The sequence below is a fragment of the Hippopotamus amphibius genome, chromosome 3 (genome assembly GCF_030028045.1).
Source record: "Hippopotamus amphibius kiboko isolate mHipAmp2 chromosome 3, mHipAmp2.hap2, whole genome shotgun sequence".
NCBI lineage: Eukaryota > Metazoa > Chordata > Mammalia > Artiodactyla > Hippopotamidae > Hippopotamus > Hippopotamus amphibius.
The window spans coordinates 170,407,198-170,434,516 of record NC_080188.1 but is presented as its reverse complement, the minus strand read 5'-3'; the positions used below and the strand labels follow the sequence as shown (position 1 = coordinate 170,434,516).

The following is a 27,319-nucleotide window of genomic DNA, read 5'->3' as shown; positions in this document are numbered from 1 at the left end:
TTTTGTTCTTACTTTTGTTTTGGCTGCCTCGTGGCTTGTGGGATCTTAGTTCCTCGATGAGGGATTGAACCTGGACCCACAGCATTGAAAGCACTGAGTCCTAACCACTGGACCACCAGGGAATTCCCCCCCTCCCCCCACCTTTTTTTTACCATAATTAAAAAAAATACATTTAAAAAAAGTCAGGATGTATAGGAAAAGGTCTAGAAAGACACACCAATCATATCTGACTGCCATTGGTTTACTTTTGAGATGTGGGAATTGGGCAGCTGAAAGTGGTTGGAGAGGAGCATGTGAAATAATCACTCTATGTCCTTCTATACTATTTGGATTTTTTTTTAAACTACATTCTTGTACTACTTTTATAATTTCAAAAATAAGGGAAAGGGCAAAATATGAAAATTTCCAAAATGAAGTCTTCCACAAAGAAATCTTCTCCAGATTGGAGAAGCTTCTTCAATGGTTCTCTCTCAGGAGGTAGTGGTACAGGTGACATTAATTTTCTTCTTTACACAACTTTTATACTGTTAGAACTTTTAAAATCAGTATATGTTACTTAGTAAGTAACAATGAAATATGTTGAAGGGTATAAAGCAGAAATGTCAAGGATTCTTCTGTTCCTTATTACCTAAAAATTAAATCATTTTTTAAACCATTTAACAATTTACCCACATTCTATCTTGGAGGAGATGAATATCCTTGAGGATTTTTACTTTATTGCAGTAAAACATTCTTTGGGGTATAGGTATTTCTTTTGTTAAATAAACTTATTTTACAGATTTCAGGCCCAAAATCTTCAGTGATTTTTTTAGAATTGAGTATATCAAATGTTATCAGTATTGACCCAACGTGTGATATAACCTAACTCTTTTGGGGCATTATATCCATAGTGACAAAGAAGGAAAGCAGTGTACACCCTTAAGATTATACAAGTATAATGTCAGGAATTTTCTGTTAGGTGTGAAAAGTATTTGTTTTCTTAGAGCAGAGGCCACAATGGACAGTAAATTCCAGAGGCAAGGCAGTGCTACAAATTCAGAAAGTGCTGAGTAAAATTCATGGTATATCTCCATTAGTGCATGCAGTTCATTCATTTTTATTGCTGTGTAGCATTTCAGTTTATAAATATACCACAATTTATTCATTTTACTTAGTTTTTGACTATTATAACAATACCGCTAATAACCACTTGCATGTCTTCTGCTGCATGTATACAAGATTTCTCTAGGATGTATACATACCTAGGATTGGAATTGCAAGGTCATAGAGTGTTTTCATCTTTGCCAAATACACCCAAATTGCTTTCCAAAGTGGTTGGACTGATTTCCATTTCTAAACGAATATATGAGTTGTAATTGCTCTGCATCTTTACAGACATTCAGGTTGTCAGTTATTATCATTGCTGATTATGTTACAGATATCTTCTCTCAGTTTGCATCAGCCAAAATTCTTAGACTAATGAACATTATAGTAAATATGATTCATTAAGTGATGGGATTAAAAATAATATCAAATGCAGCTAGTGAAATTATGCTAAAAACAAATGTGACGTTTAACAGATGAACATTTCCCTTGACCAAGATTGTGTACTTTTTCTTGTTCTCACCCTCTCTTCTAGAAATAGTTAGTGAAATGGAATCTCCAATACCTTCCTACTCTCATCTACACAGTGAAAGCTCTATTCCAGAAGAATTGGGCAGCCCTGCTGATGAATATATACCATCTGAATCTATAGTTCAGGAGCAGCCTGGGAGTCCAGATCACAGTATACTTACTGAAGAAATGGTTTTTTCACAAGAACTGGAATCTTCTACCTCTCCTAGTAAACATGTAAGTTAACATATATTTATATCTTAAAGCTTCTTTAGGGAAATAACCTGTCTGAAAGGTATATTATTAACAGTTATATTCTTGCTATTAAGGACAGCATTGATTATCACCCATACCTGTAACATACAGTATATGACATTTGAGTAGAAATAAAGCTTTTCATTGACTCCTAAAGATATATAAGTATATGAAATTTAGCTTTAATGACAATTATAAAATTATGTTATGAAGTTTTTAATATTTAGAGGGTAGGAACTTCTAAAGTCTTTAATAAAGGTAATATGTGAGACAATACAAGTTCTTATTAAAGTGTGTGTTTTGTCATATAATAGAAACAATGAGACCTTAAACCATACCAGTGTGCATTTTCTATAATTTAGTTAATGACTGCTTTATAACTCTTAATCAGAATAAAAGTAGTGGTTTCATCTCTTTAAGGCAGATCTGAAATGGATATAGATTCTAAATTAGAATAATGTCACTTTAGAATAAAAAGGTTTTCTGCATTGTCCTCAATTCTATACTTCAATAAAAAAACTATCTGGTAATAACTTAAGCTAGAAACTTAACTGTTTTTCTTTTTAAACTTGATTTTATAAAGTATATGAAGGGATTAGCATAACAATATTAAATATTATAAGTGAACACAAACATTGTTACAGACTCTTTGTGTTTAAAAAAAGAATCCACCTAAATTCAGAATGGAACATATAAGAAAATCAAAGCTAGTTTGTCCTAAAGTCGCTTTTATAATAAAAAGTAATATTTATTGAATGTTTACTTACCAGGGGCCAGATAGTATGCTGAATGCCTTATGTAGATTATCCTCACAACAGTCCTTTAGATTTTAAGCCCCACTCTGAAGCTTAGCAGGCTAGGAAACTTGCCAAGGGTCAGAGGGGTGGGAAGTGATGATAGCTAGGAACCAAATCAGACATCCTCACTTCCACTTGATATCAGGGTAGAAATTACGTCCTTTGTAGTAAGTAATCTTGTCAGCAGTCCTTATGCTCTTTTTTCTTCCCTCCCCCCTTCTGTTTCTTCTTCCTTCCTTCCATAGAAGTAGTACACATTTAGTATTTTTAATTTTTTTTCAGTTTTATTGACATATAATTGACACATAGCATTGTGTGAGTTTGTGTACAGCATAATGACTTGACATGTATATATTGTGAAATGATTATACAGTGTTTAGTTAATATCCATCACCTCATATAGTTACAAAAAAAATTTTTTTCCTTGTGATGAGAACTTTTAGCACTACTCTTTTAGCAACTTTCAAATATGCCACACAGCATATGTGTTAACTATAGTCATCACGTTGTACATTCCATCCCCAGTACTTTTACATCTTATAACTGGAAGCTTATACCTTTTGACCAGCTTCACCCAGTTCCCCCACCCCTCCACTCCCCGTCTCTGGTGACCACAAATCTGATCTCTTTATCTGTGAGTTTGGGTTTTTTTAGATTCCACATATAAATGAGATCATGCAGTATTTGTCTTTCTCTCTGACTTATTTCACTTAGTACAATGCCCTCAAGATCCATCCATGTTGTCTCAAATGACAGGATTTCTGGCTTTTTTTTTTTTTTAATGGCTAAATAGTATTTGTGTGTGTGTGTGTGTCACATTTTCTTTATCCATTCATCTGTTGATGAAGAACTACAGTATGGTCCAGCAAATTCACTTCTGGATATATAGCCAAAGGAAGTGAAATTGTTATGTTCAGGAAATATCTGTACCCCAATATTTAGTATTTTTAAAGTTAAAATGAATAAGGGGGTAAATAGCACTGATTCAGTAGCCACTCATAGTTTATTATAAACATTTTTAAAAGCATGCTTTTTTTATAACTTTTTTCTGTACCTTTAAAAAAGTCAAGATCTTATCCTTTGTATATTTTGCAAACTTCTTTTACTTTTTATTTCGTAAGGTTATTTTAAACTCTGTAAATATTATCAGCTGGTTAGTATCTTGAATTTTAAGTAGAATGTTACAACTATATCACAAAACAGTTCTCATTTGATTTTCTGTTTGAACAGTCACCTCCTAAAAGCTGCACATCTGTGTCAAAGCAGGAGTCAGGCAAAGGAAGTCATAAGTCTGGAGGACAATGTCGTCTACCCGTCAAGTCCCATCAACACTGTTATAGTTGGTCAGATGAATCATTATCTGTGACACAGTCAGGTAAGACTAACAAAGAGGAGCTAGTTTTCTTTGCACTGTATTGTGCAAAGAAAATAAGCTTTGTCTAACTGTGTGGGTGGTAAAATGTTATTGTTTTCATTCGTGAAGGCTTTTTTCTTGCCAAGATTAAATCACATATTTCTTTGCTTTTCATTGTTAATTATATCCCTAATTACACAAACTATAATAAATTGTTATATTCTTGGTTGTTAATAGTCATTTATTCATCAGACATTTGTTGAATTTTTGGTGTGTGTCAGGCACTGCTTCTGTGTTCCCATAGTGCTCTGCTCTTCAACTTATTATACCAGACAGCACATAAATTGTAATCAGACTTTACCCAGCATGTTTCCCCTACTAGAATATAGGCTTCTGCAAAAGAGAGTCCTATGTTTTGTTAACAGTTGTAGCACCAGGCCCTGGCAGGTACTTTGCATTGCACATAGTAGATATTTATTAAATGTTTCTTGAATGATTTAATGATGACCATGAGGAGAAATAGGAGGTGGTAGAGCAGGATAGCGTAAGTCTCAAGGGAGGAAAAGGAGAGAAGAGACTGCACGTGGCAGTGGGGAGCACTATCTATTTTCCCATAACCTCTATTATACTATAAATCTCTCTGGTGTATAGATTATGAAAGAACAAACAGCCTTTACTCTAAAAGACTTGATTCACGGCATTGATCTTGGGAGGCATATCTAGACAGAGAATACTTGGTTTACACAGAATTCTGTGGAAGGTTAATACCATATTGAGTGTATGTCTTTTGAGCTCATTTTCAGTTTTCTTTTGAGAGTAGACATTTAGTAAAGGAAAAGGGAAAATTATTATTCATTTTTTGATCTTTGGTTCTGTTCTATAGCCCCGTTGTTTTCAGTGTTTTAAACAATAATAAATCATGGGGTTTTTCCTCATGCCCATATTTATAGATCTCCCTTATGCTTTGAAAAACTGCATAATATTTCAAAGGGTAGGTATACCATAATTTTTTTAACTGTTTCCCTAGTGGTGGTCATGTATAGGTTTTCTCAAAATTTTCAAAGTTTCAAATAATGCTGTAATGAATATCTTCATTTATGTATATATATATCCATGTTGAATTTTTCAGTAGGAATAAATTCTTAGAAATGGAATTACTGGTTCAAGCCAGTAATTGAAGTTGAGGAATGTTGTCTGTCATACTTATCTGTTGCAAGTGATTAGTATTTTTAATATATTTGCTTTCATGTACTCTGGTGAAAAGTTGCTGCCAGTAGCATAACGTGTCAGTGGACATGAAAGTGCACGTTCTCACCATGGCTCTGCTGGTGACTTTCTTTAAGTTTCCTTCCCATATCGGATAATCTTTTCTGTCTGTAGCAATGGAATAATATCTTAACCATCCTTGCATGAGTTATGCAACAAGGATTAATGATAATATTTGTAAGATACTGTTTTATTGGCAAAACATATTCAAGTAAGAACAGTTTTAGAAAAATAGCTCTGAGATTCTTAAACTATAATGCCATCAACTTATTCATGATGACATCATTATATGCAGTATTTATGAAAGTGGTAAATTTTAATGTAGTGGAATTATATAATACCTTTCTTAAGTGGAGAGTTTGTTATCAAACAAATTAATACAGTCAGCATGTGTCAAATAATCAGACTTAATTTTTGCTTGAGTTATTCTGTCCATCAGGTTACTCTCTGTTGATGTGTTTTAACAAACAGATGTATCATTTACCTGCCACTTCCCCTGTCCCCTCACCTTCCAAAAAACCCTATAGGGGAGAATTTCATAAAGACAATACATTCATCTAGAGAGTTGCTTGGGTAAGAAATATATACATAGAGAGAGAGAGAGAGATTTTCTTATATGTTGCCGATGGTGAACATTGTGATGCTCGATGTGGGCACGTGTATAAAATGTATTCCTGTTCACTCTCAGGAGACTTGTATTTAATCTCTACCCTTCATTTGTAGGATTTTGATTTCTTTCGTACTTAAAGATATAAACATCCCCCAAGGTCTTTCATCTAAAACTTGAAGTTTCTCATCATCTGCTATTAAATCTTCACAATCATAGGTGATAAAGATTTTTTTATTTAAAAAAATCACTGCTGACATATCCAATTTTTAAAATATATTAATTTAAACATTTTGGGGGCAGAGTTGAAACTAAGTCTGTGAAAGTGTAGTAGTCTCCTATAAAATTTTATCAAAGTAACCATCTCAAGTTTTGGAAGCACATAAAGCTTATCAAGCTAAAAGAATACACAGCTTTAGAAGATGCAAAGGTATGGGTTTATACTTCATTTTCGAAAGATCATAATTTTTTGTGCAGCCTGCAATCCTACCCCCAATTATTGTACTAGAAACATCAGTTAAATCACTATAAAGCTTACCACTAAGGTTCTTTTAACCCAGAAACCAATTGATTATTTTCTTCAGAAATTGAAAGATATTCAGTTGCTATCTCCTCTCTATCGCCTTTTTTAGTTTTAAACCAAAAAATATGTTACATAAAATATGGCTACATAAAAATGTTTGTTTTATGTGTACTAATACTATCACCATTTCTTGAGCTTTTATAGTAGTCCAAGTACTGTGCTACATACTTTATATACCTTATTTAATTTTTACATCACTTCTAGAAATCGTTGTGTTGAACACCTTACCAGTTTCTAGTAGTAGATCCTGAGTGGAAAATGGCCTTTATTATTACCGCATTTTATGAGTGTTGATCAATAAATACTGAACTTTGCCCATGCTAAGGGCTCAGTCTGATGCCACTACTGGTACAAGATGAGTATAACTTTCCTAGTATACCTTAAATGAGGACATAAAAGTGGCTGGAACTTAGATGTTATTTCTAGTCCAGATATTTAAATCACATTGCAAAAAAAGATTATCATCTTTTTAAAATAAATTCTGTGACTGGTTCTATGCAATTTAATCTGAAGCGCTTGAAATAAAACCTGATTGTTGATGATGTAATGTTGTAATGTACATCTGTCTTCAGTTTTTTATACAATACTGTTTCTCTTATAAGACCATTAAATGTCTCACTCATCATTAGTATGTGGAAATGACACCATTGTGTGATTCAGGGAGGAGTTGTGAGGAACAGTCCTTTTTTTTTTTTTTTTTCTTTTTTCAATGTAATTTCCATGTGTAGTGAAATGAACAGTGTTTTTAAATGATACTTATTTTTATAAGATATGCATGACAATGAAATATCTTTTTCATGATTTTTCTGTGACTAGACATCTGCTTTGTGTGTGTGCATACATGTGTCTGAATTGTTGGGAAGAAAATAAGATTTAGCTAGCTTCATTTCAATTATTTTAAATATTTTAAGAACTTCCAAAGAAAGGCTACTGCAAAGTGTATTTCTGTATAATTTTTCCTCTTCTTTTATGTGATATTAAGACATCAGCTGATGACTCACAATCAATTTAAAATGGTAAAATTCCAGTTTGATTTTAATATGACTTAAAAACTATCAAACTATCTATTAGTAACCAAGAGGAAGTACAGTTAAATATGGCTATCTTGTCACCAGGAAATAAATCCTTAGAGAATGTCGAAATTTCACTAACCAAAAGTCTTTCAATTTACAGCAGCTTATCTTATCAAGAGCAGGGTACCTTGAGATTTATTTGCAGTTTCAAATAGTGCAATTAGAAAGTGAAAATAAATAGGAAGACACTCCCCCTTCCCCCCAATAGAGATTTAGGGGAAAGAAAGGATGCACATCACTAATTTTTTTCTGAAACTCAGGTTTTAACTGTTAGATTGACTTTACATTGGTGCTTTTGATTAATAGCTACTGAGTTAACTTTATTTTTAAGTTAAAATTAAGTAAAAAGATTTTGTATCTCTTTCAGAAACTACATCTGACCAGAGTGACATTGAAGGTAGGATCAGAGCCCTAAAGGATGAGCTGCGGAAAAGAAAATCAGTTGTGGACCAACTGAAGAAGGAACAGAAGAAAAGGCAAAAGGAAAGACTGAAAGCCCAGGAAGCCAGTCTGATCAAACAGTTGGAGGTTAGACATAAGGGAAAAGGGGTTTAATTTCAAGACTAGTGTAAATGTGAACCCTGAAATATTTTTAGTGTTGTTAATAAAGTAATGGATTAGAATTTTTCAATATTAGTTTTGTACTACATTTTAACCTCTTAAGAAGAAATCTGAGGGTATCTGAACAAACTCTTAAAACATTAAATTAAGTATTAAAATGTTAAATATAATAATGACTGTATTAAAGTAAATAGTAAAAGTATTAAAATAAGTTCTTTTTCCTAAAGAAGAAAGATTAGACCTATGAAAGAAGGGTTGATATCTGTGTCCTTTTAAGCAGAGAACCATTAGATAAATAATCCTAGCTATTGGAACTGTTACTGTCTTTTTTCTTTTCTTTCTTTTTTTTTTTTTAAAGCAGAATGGTGTTTCATGCCACACAACTTATTAGTATGGCTCTTTGTTCTATTCGAATGGCTCCTAAATAATAACTCTAAACTTGACTTTCCTTAACTCTAGCAACCTTCCCCAGTCTGGAAATCTGGTTTTTATGTCTTCCTCATTCTGTTTTCTCCCATCCATTCAGTCACCAGATCCCATTGATTCTTTTTTTATAAATCTTCTTGCTTGTCCCTTTCCATTCCTACTGCCATCAAGCTATTTGGGGCCCTTATGTCCTCTTACCTCTGTTGTCTACGTAGCCTCTTGAATGTCCCTGCCTCTGGATGCTTCCCTGTAGCTTACATACATTCTGCCAGCCCAGTGTTCCTAAATACCACACTCATCATGGAACCGGTCTGAACTTCCAACTCATCATGAGAATCCCTTCTCATGGCCTCACCTGAGAAGATCATTCAGCTTCTATCCAGACGCTTCCAATAATAGCAAATCTCACATTTTCAAGGCAGTTGGTTTCAATGGTTGGACTCTAGGTGCTCTAAGTGTTAGAAAGCTCTTTGTTATGTTTAGCCAAAATTTCTATTCTTTGAATCGTCCTTGTGTGGACATTTGATTAACACCAGACATATATCCTTCTACATTTATTAATTATCAAATATTCAGGTGCCTATTTATGTGCTGGAAACGCAGCTAATTACTTTACACATATTTTTCATTTTATCCTCAGAGCAACAAGGTGTGGATATTACTATCCCTGTTTTATAGATGAGGAAACTAAGTTTCAGTGAAATTAATGGTATCCGGAGACACACAGCTCACATGCTTTAAAGCTAAGATTTTCATCTAGCTCAAATTCCAAATTCTGTGCCCTTACCATTACACTACACTATTTTCCATATACCTGCTAACAGATCTGGAGCAGATAAACATTTATACAGGCACAAGATGGGAACAGGAAATGTAACTTGCAAATATATTTAGAAGTAAGAAAAAGTGGTTAAGATTCAGTGGCCATGCTGAGAAGTTCATGTTGGAAAATAGTGAGGAGCAAAATTTAGAAATAAAGATCATGTTCAGGGCCTTAGAAACCAGACTGATAAGTTTGGACTTAATCTTATAGATCTGCAGTGTTCAACCTGACTATACATTAGAATTAACTGAGTAGATTTTTTGAAAAATACAAATATCCAGGCTCACTCCCAGAGATTTTGATTTAATTGGTCTGGGGTGGGGCCCAGAATTTAAAAGCATTGCTGTAGGTCATGAGGAGCCATTGAAAGCTAAATGAAATATTATTAGATTGGATAGCATTGCCCCAAAAGTTCATTGATAGATAGGTCTACAGAAAGATATCTAGAGAGGATATAAGGATCCATCTCATTCAATGTTTTATTAAATGGTTTAAATAAAGGCAAAAGAAAGTTCTGTATTTAGATTTTACAATTATAGTATATGATAGAGAAATATATAATACATAGCAGTTTGTATGAAAAAAACCTTTTGGATTTTATTTGATCATATATTTAATAAATGAACTACACTCATGTAAGTGTAGCTTTCAGATCTGAGAAGTCATGGTCCTTATGTATAGCTAGCTGTAGTATATGTTTAATATCAGAGGTTACTTTATCAAAACATTGATGATTCAGAGGAAGGTAACATAGATGGTGATAGTTATAAAAACAGCAATTTTAGCCTAAATTGTAGGGAACTATAGCAATTGACAAACATCCATCTGCTCATTCACTCAGCCTACTTTGAGCCAGACACTGTGAGTAGGTACTGGACGTATAGTGTTGAGCAGAACAGCTGTAGTCTTAAATGTAAGAGACGTAAAAGTAGGGATTTTAGTCTAGAAAACTGAGAAGGTTTTTTCTCATAGAAGGAAGGCTTCCCTTAGATTTCATACAAATTAGAATTATAAATTAATGATGTTTTGTTTACAGAATGGCTAATGACTAAGAAATATTTTTGCAGTTCTATACTGTCATACTGCCAACCACTCCCTTCTCTCTCCTGGGGATTTGTATTCCTAAAATGCTCACCCCTTAAGAAGCTTACTGCCATTGAAACTCAGTGTAGTGGCTAAACTTCTTAAAAATACCAGGAAAGTATTAGGACATCCTTTAAAGAGTAATTATATAATCAGCTAAAGAGGTTTTTTAACGTGGCAGGGCCTGAATTATTGCTTCATAAGTATTAAACTTCTATAGATTGAGACTGTATCATTTACTAATTTATATTAGTATTACAATTATACATCTTGCTTATACGTAGACTATTTCAAGAAGGCTATACAAGTAACTGTTTTTAGAACTCTGGGGAATAATACTGATGCAAGGAGAAAGAATTTTATGTCTTTTTTACTGTTTGAGTATTTTACCGTAAAATATACTATTTTATAGTTTGATAGTTTTTAAAAATTCTGTTTAGTGACTCCCCTGATTTTTCTAAACTTAGTCATATGATGAATTCATTAAGAAAACTGAAGCCGAGCTCAGCCGAGATTTGGAAACATCACCAACAGCCAAGCCTCAGATTAAAACGCTCTCCTCAGCTTCTGAAAAACCCAAGATCAAGCCCCTTCCACTACACAGGTAGAAATTTTTGATAACTAACCTATATTCTGCCTTATTTGAGAAAGGAATAAGGAAAGTTTTTAGTAGAAGCTATCTTTTAAGTAACTGTGAAATTGTAGAAGTGAAATATTGGTTTATATTGTCAGCTTCACTAAAGTAAATTTTATTTATAATATAATCACAAATCAAATTTATTTATTTATTTATTTGAATATTTATTTATTTTTGGCTGCGTTGGATCTTAGTTGCGGCACACAGGATCTTCATTACGGCATGCAGGATCTTTTTGTTGCAGTGTGCTGGCTCAGTAGTTGCGGTGCTCAGGCTTCTCTCTAGTTGTGGCACACGGGCTCAGTAGTTGCAGCACGTGGGCCTAGCTGCCCCGTGGCATGTGGGATCCCAGTTCCCCAACCAGGAATCGAACCCACGTCCCCTGCATTGGAAGGCAGGTTCTTAACCACTGGACCACCAGGGAAGTCCCACAAATCAAATTTATAATAAGATACAGATTTAAAAATATATTTTGAATCCTGAAATCTGGTGGGTGCAGTAAAAATAGTACTCTCCAGCACTGGTATTATAGCATCATAAATTGATATAGTTCTTTTGAAAAACAGTTTGGTAATGTTTCAAAAGTCAAAAACAATCTGTAGCTTTTGACTCAATAATTCCACTTCTGACAGTCTAGCTTGAGAAAGTATGGGCTATCAGAAATATCTGTTTGCATGAATATGTTTATCATAACATCTTTTATATTATTTTAAACACTGGAAGCAATCTTTATTTCCAAAACTGGGTGAACAGCACAGTAAATGATGGTTCTTTCCAGGGATAGAATATTATGCAATCAGTGAATGCAAATACAGAAGATACAAAGTAGCACCATTAGAATGTATGATATAGTATATAAGAAAGTCAGGTAGTCATATTTAAACTAAATTTTGAACGGTGAGTAGAGGTTACCTAGATCTAAGAAATAGGGGCTATTTCAGAGAGAAGGGCACTCATGAGTCTAGGAGCTTGGCATATCGTGAAAGCAGAGCGTCATAGGATGTAACCAGAGTTAGGAGAAGAGACTGGAAGAATAAAAAGCAAATTGTGATAACCTTATACTCATGCATTCTTAGTAGTTTCTGATTTACTTTTTTGGAAGATGTGAAGCCTTTAAAGGTTTTTTAAAAAGCATAGTTTAGGATATTTTTTGTTTCTTAGAAATATTATACAGGCACATTACAATTAATTTAGCATTACCTGGGTTTGAATTCTGACTCCAGTACCAGCTAGCTGTTTAATTTTGGGCAAGTTATTTAACCTGTCTGTGCTTCAATTTTGTAATAGGGATTTATATCCCTATAACAATACCTGAGTAATAAATTTGTTACAAGAGTTAAAAGACTTAGAACAGGGCCTAGCACACAATTAGCAGTATGTATTAGTTATCATTGCTACTAGAATATTGAGGGAAGTGGTAAAATGAAAAAAGTTTAAATCTTATCATACCTAACTATCCCAAAACAGCAAATGTCAACAATTAGATATATTTCCTTCTAGGATTTTTGATGCTTAGATTTTGTGTGTGATTTTGTTACTTACACATTTTTCCTTTATATTACATTATATGTAAGTTTTATTTTAATTTATACATTTCATCGAATGGTTTTATAGTTTTATTAACCAAGCTACTGAAGGATTTTAACCAGAGAATGATAGAATCAAATTTTTATTTAGAAAAATATTTCTAACTACAATATGAAGGAAAGATAGAGAGGGGTAAGTTTAGAAGCAGGGATTACAGTAGTTTAAGCCAGGCCTCAGATAATCTACCGTAATAGAATAGAGAATAGGAGATAGATTTTAGGAATATTTAAGAAGAATACATAACAAATTAAAGTGCTAGATAGGAAAGCAGGGGAAAGCTGGATGACTTCCATGTTTCTCTTAAATAGTAGTTTGTTGGGTCAGAGTTCCACTAAGCTAAATGGAAAATCAGGTGTTCTTTGGTGGGAGGCTTATGATTTTGGTTTTAAAAATGTTATTTTTGAGGTGCCTGTAGTTCATCTAAGTGGAATTATCCAGGAAAGATGTCAGGGTTAGATATATAGGGGTGATCAGCTATAGATGGTGGTTGAAGCTATAAATATAGCAACATTTGAGTGAACGTTTGGGTGAAGAAGGTATGCATTCGGAGAGAATAAAAGGGAGCCAAGTACTAAATATGATAAAATAGCAACATTTAAGGGGATTATAAAGAAGTAGGAGTAGAAGCCAAATATTATCACTTAGCAAATAAAAAGAAAGCAAGAAAATGAAGATGGTCATTGTCAACTTAAAGCATAAAAGAGGACAGTAGCGTCAGGTGGAAGAATAAAGAACTGAGGGGGAAAACGCTGCTCGATATTCTGTAATAACCTAAATGGGAAAAGAATTTGAAAAAGAATAGATATATGTGTATGTATAACTGAATAACTTTGCTACACCTGAAACTAACACAACATTGTAAATCAACTATAGTCCAATATAAAATAAAAATTTAAAAAAAAGGAGAAAAAAAAAAGAAGGGAAAAAGAAAGAACTGGGGAAAGGGCATTTTTTTGAGGCTTGAGGCATACATATAAGCTGAGGGGGAAAAAAATCACCCGATTGAATGACTAAAGGTTGTAGGAAAAAGAATGGACAGTTGAGGAATACCATCAGTGAGGCTGTGGAAGTGCATGGGATTTGGGGCAGAAAGAAGTTTAAACAGGTGTAAGAGATGGCACCTTTTTCTTCCTTGCAGACAGGGGGAAAGGCAGTTGAGATGGATGTGAATATAGATAAATTTGTAGGTAAAAAGGTTGAAGATAAGAAGGGTCATGCTGATGGCCTCTGTTTTTCTCATTAAAAGAGGCAAGATCATCTACTGAGAGTGATGAAGGCCCGAAATAGGCTTGGTAAAAGGGGCAAAGGATAGAGTACTTCTTGTGGAGAAGAAAGAAGTAGTTGTCTAAGAATTGACTGCTTTTTGTTACCAGTTATTACAGTATCAGCAATACATTTATTTCTCTCTGTTAATTTCTCTACTTCAGATCTGAAACAACAAAGAATTGGAAGTCACTGACAGAGTCAGAACGTTCCAGAGGATCCCTGGAGTCTATTGCTGAACATGTTGGTATGTAACTAGAAAAAATAATCACACTGTATCTACATAGACTACAGATTTATACAGATGCCTACCAAATTCTGCCTCTACAGCTTTTTGGTTAAAAAATGAATTTCTTAAAGATAATAGACTATTTAATATTTTAAGTTACTTTTATATTTTAAAGTGATTTGTTGGTTATGCCTAAGTTATGTGAATCAGTCTTTATTGTCCCAATAACTGATAAAAACTGAGGCATAACTAATCTGAAATGGCTGTGAGTGTCTCATCAGCATCTCTAAATTCTCCCTTAATCAGATTTTGTATCTGATTATGTATATTTTCAGCCCATGCTGTTTCTCGGGGTAAGTAGTTACATACAATTTTTTTTCAATTTAATCCAAAGAAAGATGAGAACTATTGAAAATAGTGTAATTCAATGAGGAAATAAAACTGAGGCATGAAAAAAGCCTACCTAGTAATAATGACAAAATAAAGATTTGAATTCAAAATTTAATTCTTGGTTTTATAGTTCATCAAATCTTACTTATTTTCTTATTTTGCAATTTTAGTTCTTGAAGTGCCATATTTGCAGAAATAATTGATTTTTTTTTCTTTTTTTACTTTCAAGAGATTTGTTGAAGTCCCTAGGAAAATTCATTCTTTTAGAAGTATATATAGTAGTACATTTGTCCTTCCTTCATTGCTTTCGTATTTGAAGAATATATGTAATATCCATCACACAATTCTGTTTTTGCATGATTTGAGGATTAATGTCTCCATAAACTTTAATCCATTTTACTTTACTTTGTAAGTTGACAACACTTAAAAAATTATACCAAACTTTAAATTTTCAGTCATTTTTAAATGTTTTGTTTATTGTTGGTACAGTATATTCTCTTAAAGGAAAAACATACCTTATATAGTAACCTGTAAAACAGGTCATATTTTTGACCAGAGCTTTTTGTCATTAATATTTATTTTTTATTTAAACTTTGGTTCCAGAAGTTGAAAGTTGTGATTAGATAGTTTTGATGTGATCTTTTTTTTCCCCTTTAAGATGCTGCATTGGCAGGTTCTGAGAGATCAGTATCAGAAAGGTCTTTATCTGCATATGCAAAGAGAATGATTGAATTGGACAGTCGAACAGAAGAGCATTTTCAGACTTCTTCTCCAATTCTCAGATCATCAAGGAGAACCAGAGCAGAATCTGGAGATTCTCTAGAAAATGTCCCTTCATTACCTCTTCTCAAAGAATTAAATGCCTCTAATAGAATTCTTGATGTGTCAGGTGCCAAGGTTGAAGAAGAATCTAGTCAAAAATCAGAAATACAAGAAGTAGAATATGCAAAATTGGAGGAGAGTGCAATTGAAGATGCCTATTCTAAACAATCTAGGAAGTCTGATGTCTTCCTGAAACTAGACCTGGAACAGGGAGATTCATCTGAAATTCTTTCAAGGAAAGATCTTTCTTTGGAGTCTATAAATGTTCAGAAGGACTTAATTAGATTAGCTATTGAAAATCTTCATAAAAAAGAGTCAAAAGAGAGACAGTCAGATCAAGATACGAGTCACAGTCCAAACATCCAATCAGAAAAAGACACTCATGTACAAAAGAATATAAAGAGCAGAGACTCATCTTGGTCAGAACATCTTTTTACACCTAAAGAGATATCATACTCTGAAGATTTTGAAGTATCTTCTTTCAAGAAAGACATTTCAGCTGAACTGTACAAAGATGACTTCGAGGTGGCATCGTTGCTGTCACTCAGGAAAGACTCTCAGTCTTGCAGAGAGAGGTCACAGGCAACAGGGATCTCCAGAAGTAGAGCCACTAGCTTTGGTAGTGATGATGGAATCAGTGAGTGCCTCAGTGAGAAAAGCCTTTCTATTCATAGCAGTGTCCATTCTGAAAGGCTGTTAGAACTCAAGTCCCCCACTGAGCTAATAAAAAGTAAGGAGCCCAGTGATGTAGAGCATGAACAGGGAGTTACTGAATCCCCTTCCTTAGCTTTAGCTTCTCTTGCAGATGAGTTACTTGATTTCCACATTGGTGATAGGGTGTTGATTGGCAATGTTCAGCCAGGAATTCTTCGATTCAAAGGTGTGACTAGTTTTGCTAAAGGATTTTGGGCTGGAGTGGAGTTGGATAAACCTGAAGGAAATAACAATGGAACTTACGATGGCATTGTATACTTTGTGTGCAAAGAGAAGCATGGGATTTTTGCTCCTCCTCAAAAAATATCTCACATTCCAGAAAACTTTGATGACTATGTAGACATAAATGAAGATGAAGACTCTTATTCAGATGAACAACATCAATACTATAATCAAGAACAAAAAAATACAGAGGGTCCCAAGTTTGACAAAGGAAAGGATGCAATTGAGTATTTTTATAAGGAATCTCTACCTAGTATGCACGACACAGAAGCCTCAGTTGATAGAAGCCTTAAAATTGAAACAGACAATATACAGGACATTTCTGGGGAACTTGAAGCCCATATTCACCAGCAGCATTCAGTGGATTCACTGATTTCTTCAAAGGAAAACAAAGACCTTGTTTCTGGTGCCACTGAAAAGGTTTCCACTGCTGTAGTAGAAGACGATACTTTAGATAATACCTTCTCTGAAGAATTAAAGAAGCCACAGCAGTTTACAGAAAAGGAAGAGAACCGATATCCTGAAGTTTCAGAAAATCTTTCCACCCCACTTCTGGACCTTTTAGCAAGAGAAAAGAACCAATTGGAAGCCCAGCTGAGGTCATCACTAAGTGAGGAAAAAAAGTCAAAGGAACAACTAGAAACAGTCAGCTTACTGACAGACAGTTTACTAAACATCTTTGTGAAGGACACAGTCAGTCAACTGCAACAAATCAAAAAAGCTAGGAATGAGAAAATCCAGCTTAGCAATCAAGAGCTTCTTGTTGATGATCAAAAGAAAGTACCACCCCAAGGCCTATCCCCAAATCTTGAGGAAGAGTCACCAGGTGTTCCAGATTGCTTCTTAAGGTCTGAATTGGAAGATGAGAAAGAAGAGATTTCCTCACCAGATATGTGTCCTAGACCAGTAAGTATTTTGCCTAGAAAAAATGTTAATCTTGCCTTTATAGTATATTTTAATTTTGTAGCTCCTGATAGGTTTTTTTGGTGATGTGCTATTTGTTAAATAAAGATCACTCTGCTAGTTTTTAAAGACCATAGAGCTATTTTTCTGTCTGAAGTATAATTGTCCTCTGTTATGTCATGAGTGGTCGCTATAGAGTTGTCACAAACACTGGCAGGTTTATGCTGGGTTGAAAACCCCTGTATACTGTCCACAGATTAGATTCTCTTCCGGATTCAATGAACAAATTTACTCTATGGAGATTTCCATTGGTTCTCAACCCAGTTCTTTTTTGCGTATGAAATTACTTGTTCACATATCTACTCAGTCATAGTTGCCTTGCAGAAATTACCAGTTGTGATGTTGATTCTGGTAAAACTAAAATATATCCACTATGACATATACTCAGAACATCAACTTGTTCAGGTTGCCAATGGACAATTAACAACAGTAATGATTTTGAGTAACTTGAGCCAGATAATCACCAAAGGTGAGAATTTTATATCTCATTCCATATCTCAGAAGCAAAGTAGTTCTTCAGAGACAAAATAATGATACAAAAGGAAAAGGAAAAACTAATGAAACATTTTATTAGAATTCACTTGTAAGGCTTATATAAACAGAATGATAGGAAACAGGATCGTTTTTTCTTAAACTGTTCATTGCTAGCCACCATATTTTTGTTTTGCTTATTTATAGAGAAATAGTAACTATACAAATAATATATTTGCTTTGTCTTAAAAAAAAAAAAAGCCCAAACTTAAGTGATCTGAAGTTACTAAATGGTGCTCTGTTTGAATGGTTCCATTTCTGTAGGAGAGTCCAGTATTTGGTGCCAGTGGGCAGGAAGAGCTTGCTAAGAGACTTGCTGAACTTGAGATCAGCCGGGAGTTCCTGAGCGTGTTAGGAGATGATCAAGACTGGTTCGATGAAGACTTTGGTTTGAGCTCTTCTCACAAGATCCAAAAAAACAAGGCAGAAGAAACAATTGTACCTCTCATGGCAGAACCTAAAAGAGCTCCGCAAAAGCCATGTGAAACATTATTGGCAGTCCCACATACTGCAGAGGAAGTAGAAAGTCTTGTACATAATGCTGCAGAAGAACTTTGGAAATGGAAAGAATTAGGTCGTGATCTTCACAGCGTCAGTATTCCTACAAAACTGCTTGGCTGTGCCAGTAAGGGTCTAGATATAGAAAGTACTAGTAAAAGGGTGTACAAACAGGTATGTAACATGGAAGGATAATTCTGATTTTTTTAAACTTCTCTCTGTTGTCTGTAATTTGGATTCTGAGCCATTTTATTTTATTTATTTTTCTCTACCAAGGCGGTTTTTGATTTAACAAAAGAGATTTTTGAGGAAATATTTGCCGAAGATCCCAACTTGAATCAACCTGTGTGGATGAAGCCATGTAGAATCAACTCTAGTTATTTCCGACGAGTGAAAAATCCAAATAACCTTGATGAAATCAAGGTAAACTGCAAATTATAGAATATCTTCTTTTTTGATTTGCTGTTCATTTGTACAGATCTGTAAATGTCATAAAAGCAGGTACTCTTCTATATTATTCACCACTCTGTCCTCAAGGCCTGTCCCATAGTAGGTATTCAGTAAATATTTGTTGATTTCATTCAATCCGTGAGCAGTAGAGGGATGGGGATGAGAGGGAATCCCAAATCCTCAATTTTTTGCAAAGCAAAGCTTAACAGTAATTTCATATATATATATATATATATATATATATATTATATTATAATACTTAAGAAAAAATTGGCATACTCAGGGAGATAAATTATTGTAATTCATTTGAGTTTTAGGTGAGTTTTTAATGATTTAGAGATAGATATAATATTCTAAAAGTACAGTGAAAACATGTCATATATCAAACATGCCAGTCCTAGACAGAGATGTTAACTTTCCATCTTTGATTTTGGAGGTTTCAAATTGATTATGTAGTTTTGAAATATGTGGGAGAGTAATGTGATATATAAAAAATATTGCTTGTTGTCTAAGAAGCCCCGGAAAAGATTAAGTGCCCTGAAGCTACAAGGACTCTCAACAAACCAACTTTAAAATCACATTGGTGGTGGGCTTCCTAGGTGGCGCAGTGGTTAAGAATCTGCCTGCCAATGCAGGGGACACTGGTTCTATCCCTGCTCCAGGAAGATCCCACATGCCGTGGAGCAACTAAGTCCGTGCGCCACAACTACTGAGCCTGTGCTTTAGAGCCGTCAGCCACAACTATTGAGCCCATGTGCTGCAACTACTGAAGCCCACACACCTAGAGCCCGTGCTCCACAACAAGAGAAGCCACAGCAATGAGGAGCCCACGCCCCACGCCCCGCAGTGAAGAGTAGCCCCCACTCACCGCAACTAAAAAGAAAACCTGCACGCAGCAAAAAAAAAGACCCAACACAGCCAATAAAATAAATAAATTAATTTTAAAAAAAATCACATTGGTGGAAATCTCTCTGCCTTTTCACCTATTTTTTAAATATAGCAAAGGTTATGTTTTCATTGCACTGCCTCTCAAACTTTAATGTGCATCTGAGTCATCTGGGGATTTTGGTAAAATGCAGATTTCTTACTGAGTAGACCTGGAGTAGGACTGGAAATTTTGCATGTCCACAAGCTCCCAAGTGGTGCTGATGTTGCTCATCCTAGGATCATTTTGAGTAGCAAGACTCTAGAGTTATGTTTCTCAAACTTATTTGGTTATAGAAAGCATTTTTTTTCCCAGAGAGTATACCTCCAATTACTTATCTCACTGGTGTATTTTCTTACATCATCCAGTAGTATATGAGGAGTATCAAAATACATTAAAGGAACGTATACATCATTCTGGTATATAACGTGAGGGGAGGCATTGTCTAAACAATTCAGTCTTTTTTTTCTTGAGATATAATTGACATAACATTGTATTAGTTTCGGGATTCGATCTTTATATATACTGTGAAAAGAGCACCACAATAAGTCTGGTTAACATCTATCACCACACATAAAATAGTTACAGTTGTTTTTTTTTTTCCCCCCTGTGATGAGAGCTTTTAACATCTCCTCTCTTAGCAACTTTGAAATATATCATACAGTATTGTTAACTATAGAAACCTTTTAGGAATATCTTGTACTGATAGAATACCAGCAGATATTTATGAGATGTAATGTATGCTTATATCAAGGGTAGGCAAACTGTGGCCCACAGGCCAAATCCAGCCCCCACATGTTTTTAAAAATAAAGTTGTATTGGACCATAGCCACACCTAGTTATTTACATATTGTTCATGGCTGCTTTCTTGCTACCACAACAGAATTGAGTAGTTGCAATAGAGACTGTATGGCCCACAAAGCCTGAAATATTTACTGTCTGGTCCTTTACAGAAAAAGTTTGCTGACCCTTGCTTAGATTAAACTAAGCAGAAAAAAAAAAGTTTTCAAAGATTGACTTTATGGATTAAAAAAATGAAACTTTTAAAATGATTTTCAGCTTTAAGGAATGGAGCATCAGAACCACTTGGGGAGCTTTTTCACAACAGTGGCACACTTCATTCCTTTCAGCCCTCAGCAGTTGATACATCTTTGAATGTGTGCACGGGTGTGTGTGTGTGTGTGTGTGTGTGTGTAGGTGGGGAGTAGTGTAGTTTGGGGGACATTGGTAGTTTGAGACTCTTCTCAAATGATTTTAATTCGTAAATGTGTTCTTTCCCCCATTAAGACATTGTTTTTTTTAATAGAACAACCATAAAAAGTAATAACCCATTATTTTATTAATAACAAAGCACAAATGTTGAAATAAGACAAGATACATGATGTATACCATGAGAATGCATTATAACACAATGATGCTGCCTACCAATTTTCATGTTGCTGTAGCGTTTTGTAAAGTTTTTTTAACGGTGATAGTTCACATATTATTAGCAGTGAAATTACCATGCTTCTCATACTGAAGTGTTGATTAATATTTTTTTAATTTAACATACTCGAATCTTGGTGCTTCAGAATAAGCTGTCCCACCCAAAACCTTGTACTTTTGCTCATGTTTCAGGTTCAGAGATTTATCTTATGCTTTCTTTTGTAGTTTTGGCAGCTTGAAGTTGGCTAATGGTGGTTCTTGGGTAAGAGGGGACTCTAAAGCTATTTTCCTTTGCAGATTCATCAATGGGTTTTACTTTTTTTTTTTTAAATGTTCTGTAGAAACAAAAATTCTTTAAGTGAATAAAGTCTTGAGCATTTGGGAATGCTTTTCTCTTCAAATTGCAAAGTGGAACTGTACTTGAAAGAAGTTTGATCTTTTTTAAGAAATACTGTATTCTTAACAAAAATCTCTTTACTGAATTATAAGTACGAAATCTCAAGAACTTTGTTTGTTTCATTCATTTCTCTTATTTTCACAGAATTTCATAGCAACCGAAGTACTCAAGCTGTTCAGTCTTAAAAAGGAGTCAAACCACAAAACAGATTGGCAGAAAATGATGAAATTTGGAAGAAAGAAAAGAGACCGAGTGGATCATATCCTGGTCAGTGTATATAGCTGAACTATTTTTATTTTGACTGTCTTTTCCAAAATCAGAATATAGTTAGATTTTAAAAGGAAAGGAAATATAATTGATCTTAAGTCTATGAAAGTAAAGTCTTAAAGCCCTCATTTGCTGCATTTCTTTCTGCCCCTCAGTTTTGGAATTTGCTTTCTTTTGAATTCAGTAGATGAATATTTAACTTAACAGTATTTTGTGGGTATGGAGAACTTGGGAAATAAGAAGTTGAGTGGAAGCAAATTTAACGTTCTGAATTGAAGAGACCAGTGTAGACTACGGCCAGACTACCTGAGCTTAAATCCCTGTTCTGGCACTTTACTTGGTGTGTAATCTTGGACAAGTTATCTAACCTCTATGTGCCTCATTTCCCTATCCACAAAATGTAGATGATATAATAGTACCTACCTGATAAGTTATTAAGAGAATTAAATGATTATCTATATATATATGTATAGAACAGTGCCCTGCACATAACTCAATAAATATTATCTATTATTATTTCATCATCATTATTATTATCAAGAACTTTAGCTAAATAGGATTTATTCCATTTTGCAATATGTTTTCTAGCATTAGAAAAATGCTTATCAAACAACAACAAAAAAAGAAAGAAAAAAGGAAGGGGAAACAGAAGTTCTTTTATTCTTTCTTCCCTAAAAGAAGGTTAAGATGTTAAGTAGTAGCAAACCTTAGGAAACTCAGATGTTAATTGATTCAGGTTTATTTCCAAACATTTTCACTCTGGACTTTATATCTTGTCTATATTTATATTCATATCATTAAAAAAAGTGTAATTCTTAAATTTATCAATTTTCCCCAAGTGTGTACCTCTCTAGTGCTTTATTTATTCAGTAATAACTTCACTAGATAAACATTTGTTAAACATTCTTTCTCATGTCTTGTTCGATCCTCACAATAACCATGTGAGGTAGGATGGACTAAAGTTATTCTCTTTTACAAATAAGGAAGTTTAGATTCCAAGATATTAAGTGACTTGCCAGGACTTTAACCTGGCAAAGTTCTTCATAGATCTTTGCCTCTCAAGGGGAACTTGCTCTCATCTTTCTACAGTAGCTTAGAGTTTGAGTTATTATTAATTACCAAGATGTTACTTCTTCCACTTCTTTAGGAATTAAAGAAAGAAGCACATCAAGAGACATTCATTTACCCTGCTATCAGTTGAAGTGATCATGTTCACTGTAAACCATCTCTGTGCATGCATTTAGTCAAGGATTGTGCCAATTAAGGACTGATGTTACAGTAGTAAGCAAAACAGACATAGACCCTGCCTTCACATTTATACAGTTTGCTGGCAGAGCTAGCCATTAATATTTAACTTACACAAGTCCGTAATTATAAATTAAATGATAAAAATAGAATAGCAAGCTGTTATAAAAGCATACAGAGGAAACTGATCCAATGAGGATGGTCAGGAAAGGCTTCTCTTAGGAAGTGACAGTGGAACTGAGATCTTAAAGATGAATAAGCATTAACGGAGTTCTATGATAGAGAGAAGAGCAATTCAGGGAGAGGAAACTACATGTGTGAAGACCTGAAATGGGAAGGAACATGGAACTGAAATGTCAGTGTGACTGGAGAGGGAGTTGAAATACCTGGGCCTATGTAACTTTTTTCATGAGTTCACTCTTCTTAATGCTTGGTGAAATGATACTTTTAGCAACTTGAGTTAATCATTAACAAGCAATGATAAATAAACTAGTCACCCTTCCCACTGTTAGATTTAGCCACCTTTAGCATTTGGAGGTTCTAATGTTTGTGCATTTTAGAGGGATTGAGATTTAAAACAACAATTTTCAAAACATATAAAACAAAAATTTTGCCAGTAGTGTAAAAGAAAGGGGTCTCAAAAATAGAAATTTCAAATGTTTTAAAAATCATATTTATTATAAAATAATCATGCTCATTTTAGAAAATTTAAAATACTGATTAATCAAGAGAAAATAATCATGATAATTTTGCCACCTAGATAACTCTTAATTATTTTGACATATAGACTTAGAGTTTCTTTTTACACAAAGAATTTTTTTAAACATTTGGGATCATAGTCTCTTTCGTATTCTGATTGATTTTAATGTGGATGTTTTTCCTTGTTATTAAATGTTCCTTTATTTTATATCATTTTTAATAAGTTTATTCCATTTTATTTTTTATGGAGATACAGTAGTCCATTATGGAATTATGTAACATAATTTATTTAACCAGTTAATCATTTTTCTTACTCTTTTCAACAGTACTGTTGTAATAGACGTCTTGCAATATGGTATATCTTTGCAACTATTTCCAGTAATTTACTCAGGGTAAATTCTTAGAAATAGAATTGCTGATTAAAAGTATGTGCAGAATGTTAAAGCTTTCTCTGTCAGATGTTTTCCAGAAAGGTTGTACCAATTATACATACTCATCAGCATGATAAAAGAGCAGTGCTTCTTCTCACCTTTGCCAGTACTGGCTATTACCAATGTTTCTATCTTTACTAAAAAGAAAAATGAGTTCATTTTACTCTATACAATTTTATTATTAATGAAGTGAATTTTTTAACCTACTTATTGGCCATCCTAAATCTTTTACATGTTTAATTATTAAATGTCTCAGAAATACAAAAAAGAACAGAAAATAATACAGGAACTATTGTTTCTGTGTCTCTTTCATTCTGAGTTCAGTTTTCATCTTTGCAAGTAAAGAGTTCGGTTTCCAGCTTTGTAGTCTTTGTCTATACATGTTTTCATTTAAACGCTTACTCTTTTTTTAAAAAATTATTTATTTATTTATTTATTTTTGGGGGGGGGTACACCAAGTTCAATCATCTGTTTTTATACACATATCCCCGTATTCCCTCCCTCGACTCCCCCCCACCCTCCCTCGAGTCCCCCCCACCCTCCCCGTCCCAGTCCTCTAAGGCATCTTCCATCCTCGAGTTGGACTCCCTTTGTTATACAACAATTTCCCACTGGCTATCTACTTTACAGTTGTTAGTATATATATGTCTGTGCTACTCTCTCACTTCGTCTCAGCTTCCCCTTCACCCCCCACCCCCTCCCAAACCTCGAGTTCTCCAGTCCATTCTCTGCATCTGCGTCCTTGTTCTTGTCACTGAGTTCATCAGTACCATTTTTAGATTCCGTATATGTGAGTTAGCATACAATATTTGTCTTTCTCTTTCTGACTTACTTCACTCTGTATGACAGACTGTAGGTCTATCCACCTCATTACATATAGCTCCATCTCATCCCTTTTTATAGCTGAGTAATATTCCATTGTATATATATGCCACATCTTCTGTATCCATTCATTTGTTGATGGGCATTTCGGTTGCTTCCATGTCCTGGCTATTGTAAATAGTGCTGCAATAAACATTATGGTACAAGTTTCTTTTGGGATTATGGTTTTCTTTGGGTATATGCCCAGGAGTGGGATTACTGGATCATATGGTAGTTCTATTTGTAGTTTTTTTTATTTTTTATTTTTTATTATTTTTTGGGGGGTACACCAAGTTCAATCATCTGTTTTTATACACATATCCCCGTATTCCCTCCCTTCCTTGACTCCCCCCCCACCCTCCCTCGAGTCCCCCCCACCCTCCCCTCCCCAGTCCCCTAAGGCATCTTCCATCCTCGAGTTGGACTCCCTTTGTTATACAACAACTTCCCACTGGCTATCTATTTTACAGTTGGTAGTATATATATGTCTGTGCTACTCTCTTGCTTCATCTCAGTTTCCCCTTCACCCCCTGCCCCCTCCCAAACCTCAAGTTTTCCAGTCCATTCTCTGTATCTGCGTCCTTGTTCTTGTCACTGTACCATTTTTAGATTCCGTATATGTGAGTTAGCATACAATATTTGTCTTTCTCTTTCTGACTTACTTCACTCTGTATGACAGACCGTAGTTCTATCCACCTCATTACATATAGCTCCATCTCATCCCTTTTTATTTTTATTTTTTTTATTTTTTTTTTATTTTTTGGGGGGTACAAGTTCAATCATCTGTTTTTATACACATATCCCCGTATTCCCTCCCTCCCTTGACTCCCCCCCCACCCTCCCTCGAGTCCCCCCCACCCTCCCCGCCCCAGTCCTCTAAGGCATCTTCCATCCTCGAGTTGGACTCCCTTTGTTATACAACAACTTCCCACTGACTATCTGTTTTAGAGTTGGCAGTATATATATGTCTGTGCTACTCTCTCGCTTCATCTCAGTTTCCCCTTCACCCCCCGCCCCCTCCCAAACCTCGAGTTCTCCAGTCCATTCTCTGCATCTGCGTCCTTGTTCTTGTCACTGAGTTCATCAGTACCATTTTTAGATTCCGTATGTGTGAGTTAGCATACAATATTTGTCCTTCTCTTTCTGACTTACTTCACTCTGTATGACAGATTGTAGTTCTATCCACCTCATTACATATAGCTCCATCTCATCCCTTTTTATAGCTGAGTAATATTCCATTGTGTATATATGCCACATCTTCTTTATCCTTTCATTTGTTGATGGGCATTTCGGTTGCTTCCATGTCCTGGCTATTGTAAATAGTGCTGCAATAAACATTATGGTACAAGTTTCTTTTGGGATTATGGTTTTCTTTGGGTATATGCCCAGGAGTGGGATTACTGGATCATATGGTAGTTCTATTTGTAGTTTTTGAAGGAACCTCCAAATTGTTTTCCATAGTGGCTGTACCAACTTACATTCCCACCAATGGTGCAGGAGAGTTCCCTTTTCTCCACACCCTCTCCAACATTTGTTGTTTCCAGATTTTGTGATGATAGCCATTCTGATCAGTGTGAGGTGATAGCTCATTGTGGCTTTGACTTGCATTTCTCTGATGATGAGTGATGTTGAGCATCTTTTCATGTGTTTGTTGGCCATCTATTCGTCTTCTTTGGAGAAATGTCTGTTGAGGTCTTCCGCCCATTTGTGGATTGGGTTATTTGCTTTTTTGGTATTAAGCTGCATGAGCTGCTTGTATATTTTGGAGGTTAATCCTTTGTCCATTGTTTCATAGGCAACTATTTTTTCCCATTCTGAGGGTTGCCTTTTAGTCTTGTTTATGGTTTCTTTCACTGTGCAAAAGCTTTTAAGTTTCATGAGGTCCCATTTGTTTACTCTTGATTTGATTTCCCTGATTCTAGGAGGTGGGTCCAAAAGGATGTTGCTTTGATGGATGTCATAGAGTGTTCTGCCTATGTTTTCCTCTAGGAGTTTTAGAGTGTCTGGCCTTACATGTAGGTCTTTAATCCATTTGGAGTTTATTTTTGTGTATGGTGTTAGGAAGTGTTCTAATTTCATTCTTTTACATGTTGCTGTCCAATGTTCCCAGCACCACTTATTGAAGAGGCTGTCTTTTTTCCATTGTATATTCGTGCCTCCTTTGTCAAAGATAGGTGCCCATATATGTTTGGGCTTACTTCTGAGTTCTCTATTCTATTCCATTGATCTTCCTTTCTATTTTTGTGCCAGTCCCATACTGTCTTGATCACTATGGCCTTGTAGTATAGTTTGAAGTCAGGAAGCCTGATTCCACCAACTCCATTTTTCCTTCTCAAGATTGC

The 27,319-nt window shown here is 34.7% G+C and overlaps 1 protein-coding gene across 6 annotated transcripts in view; it reads left to right on the top strand.

The window, feature by feature from the left end:
* The window catches only part of CEP350 (centrosomal protein 350), a 147,509-nt gene that overhangs the window by 105,164 nt on the left and 15,026 nt on the right, over positions 1 to 27,319 (top strand). For 5 of the 6 annotated variants that reach the window (XM_057726102.1, XM_057726103.1, XM_057726099.1 and 2 more), the window contains 9 exons: positions 1,619 to 1,830; positions 3,876 to 4,020; positions 7,896 to 8,056; positions 10,889 to 11,025; positions 14,073 to 14,155; positions 15,186 to 17,191; positions 18,044 to 18,451; positions 18,554 to 18,700; positions 21,619 to 21,741. In XM_057726102.1, coding sequence (XP_057582085.1) covers positions 1,619 to 1,830; positions 3,876 to 4,020; positions 7,896 to 8,056; positions 10,889 to 11,025; positions 14,073 to 14,155; positions 15,186 to 17,191; positions 18,044 to 18,451; positions 18,554 to 18,700; positions 21,619 to 21,741 — 3,422 coding nt within the window. The remainder of the gene's footprint in view (positions 1 to 1,618; positions 1,831 to 3,875; positions 4,021 to 7,895; positions 8,057 to 10,888; positions 11,026 to 14,072; positions 14,156 to 15,185; positions 17,192 to 18,043; positions 18,452 to 18,553; positions 18,701 to 21,618; positions 21,742 to 27,319) is intronic. The other variant, XM_057726101.1, reaches the window with a different exon arrangement.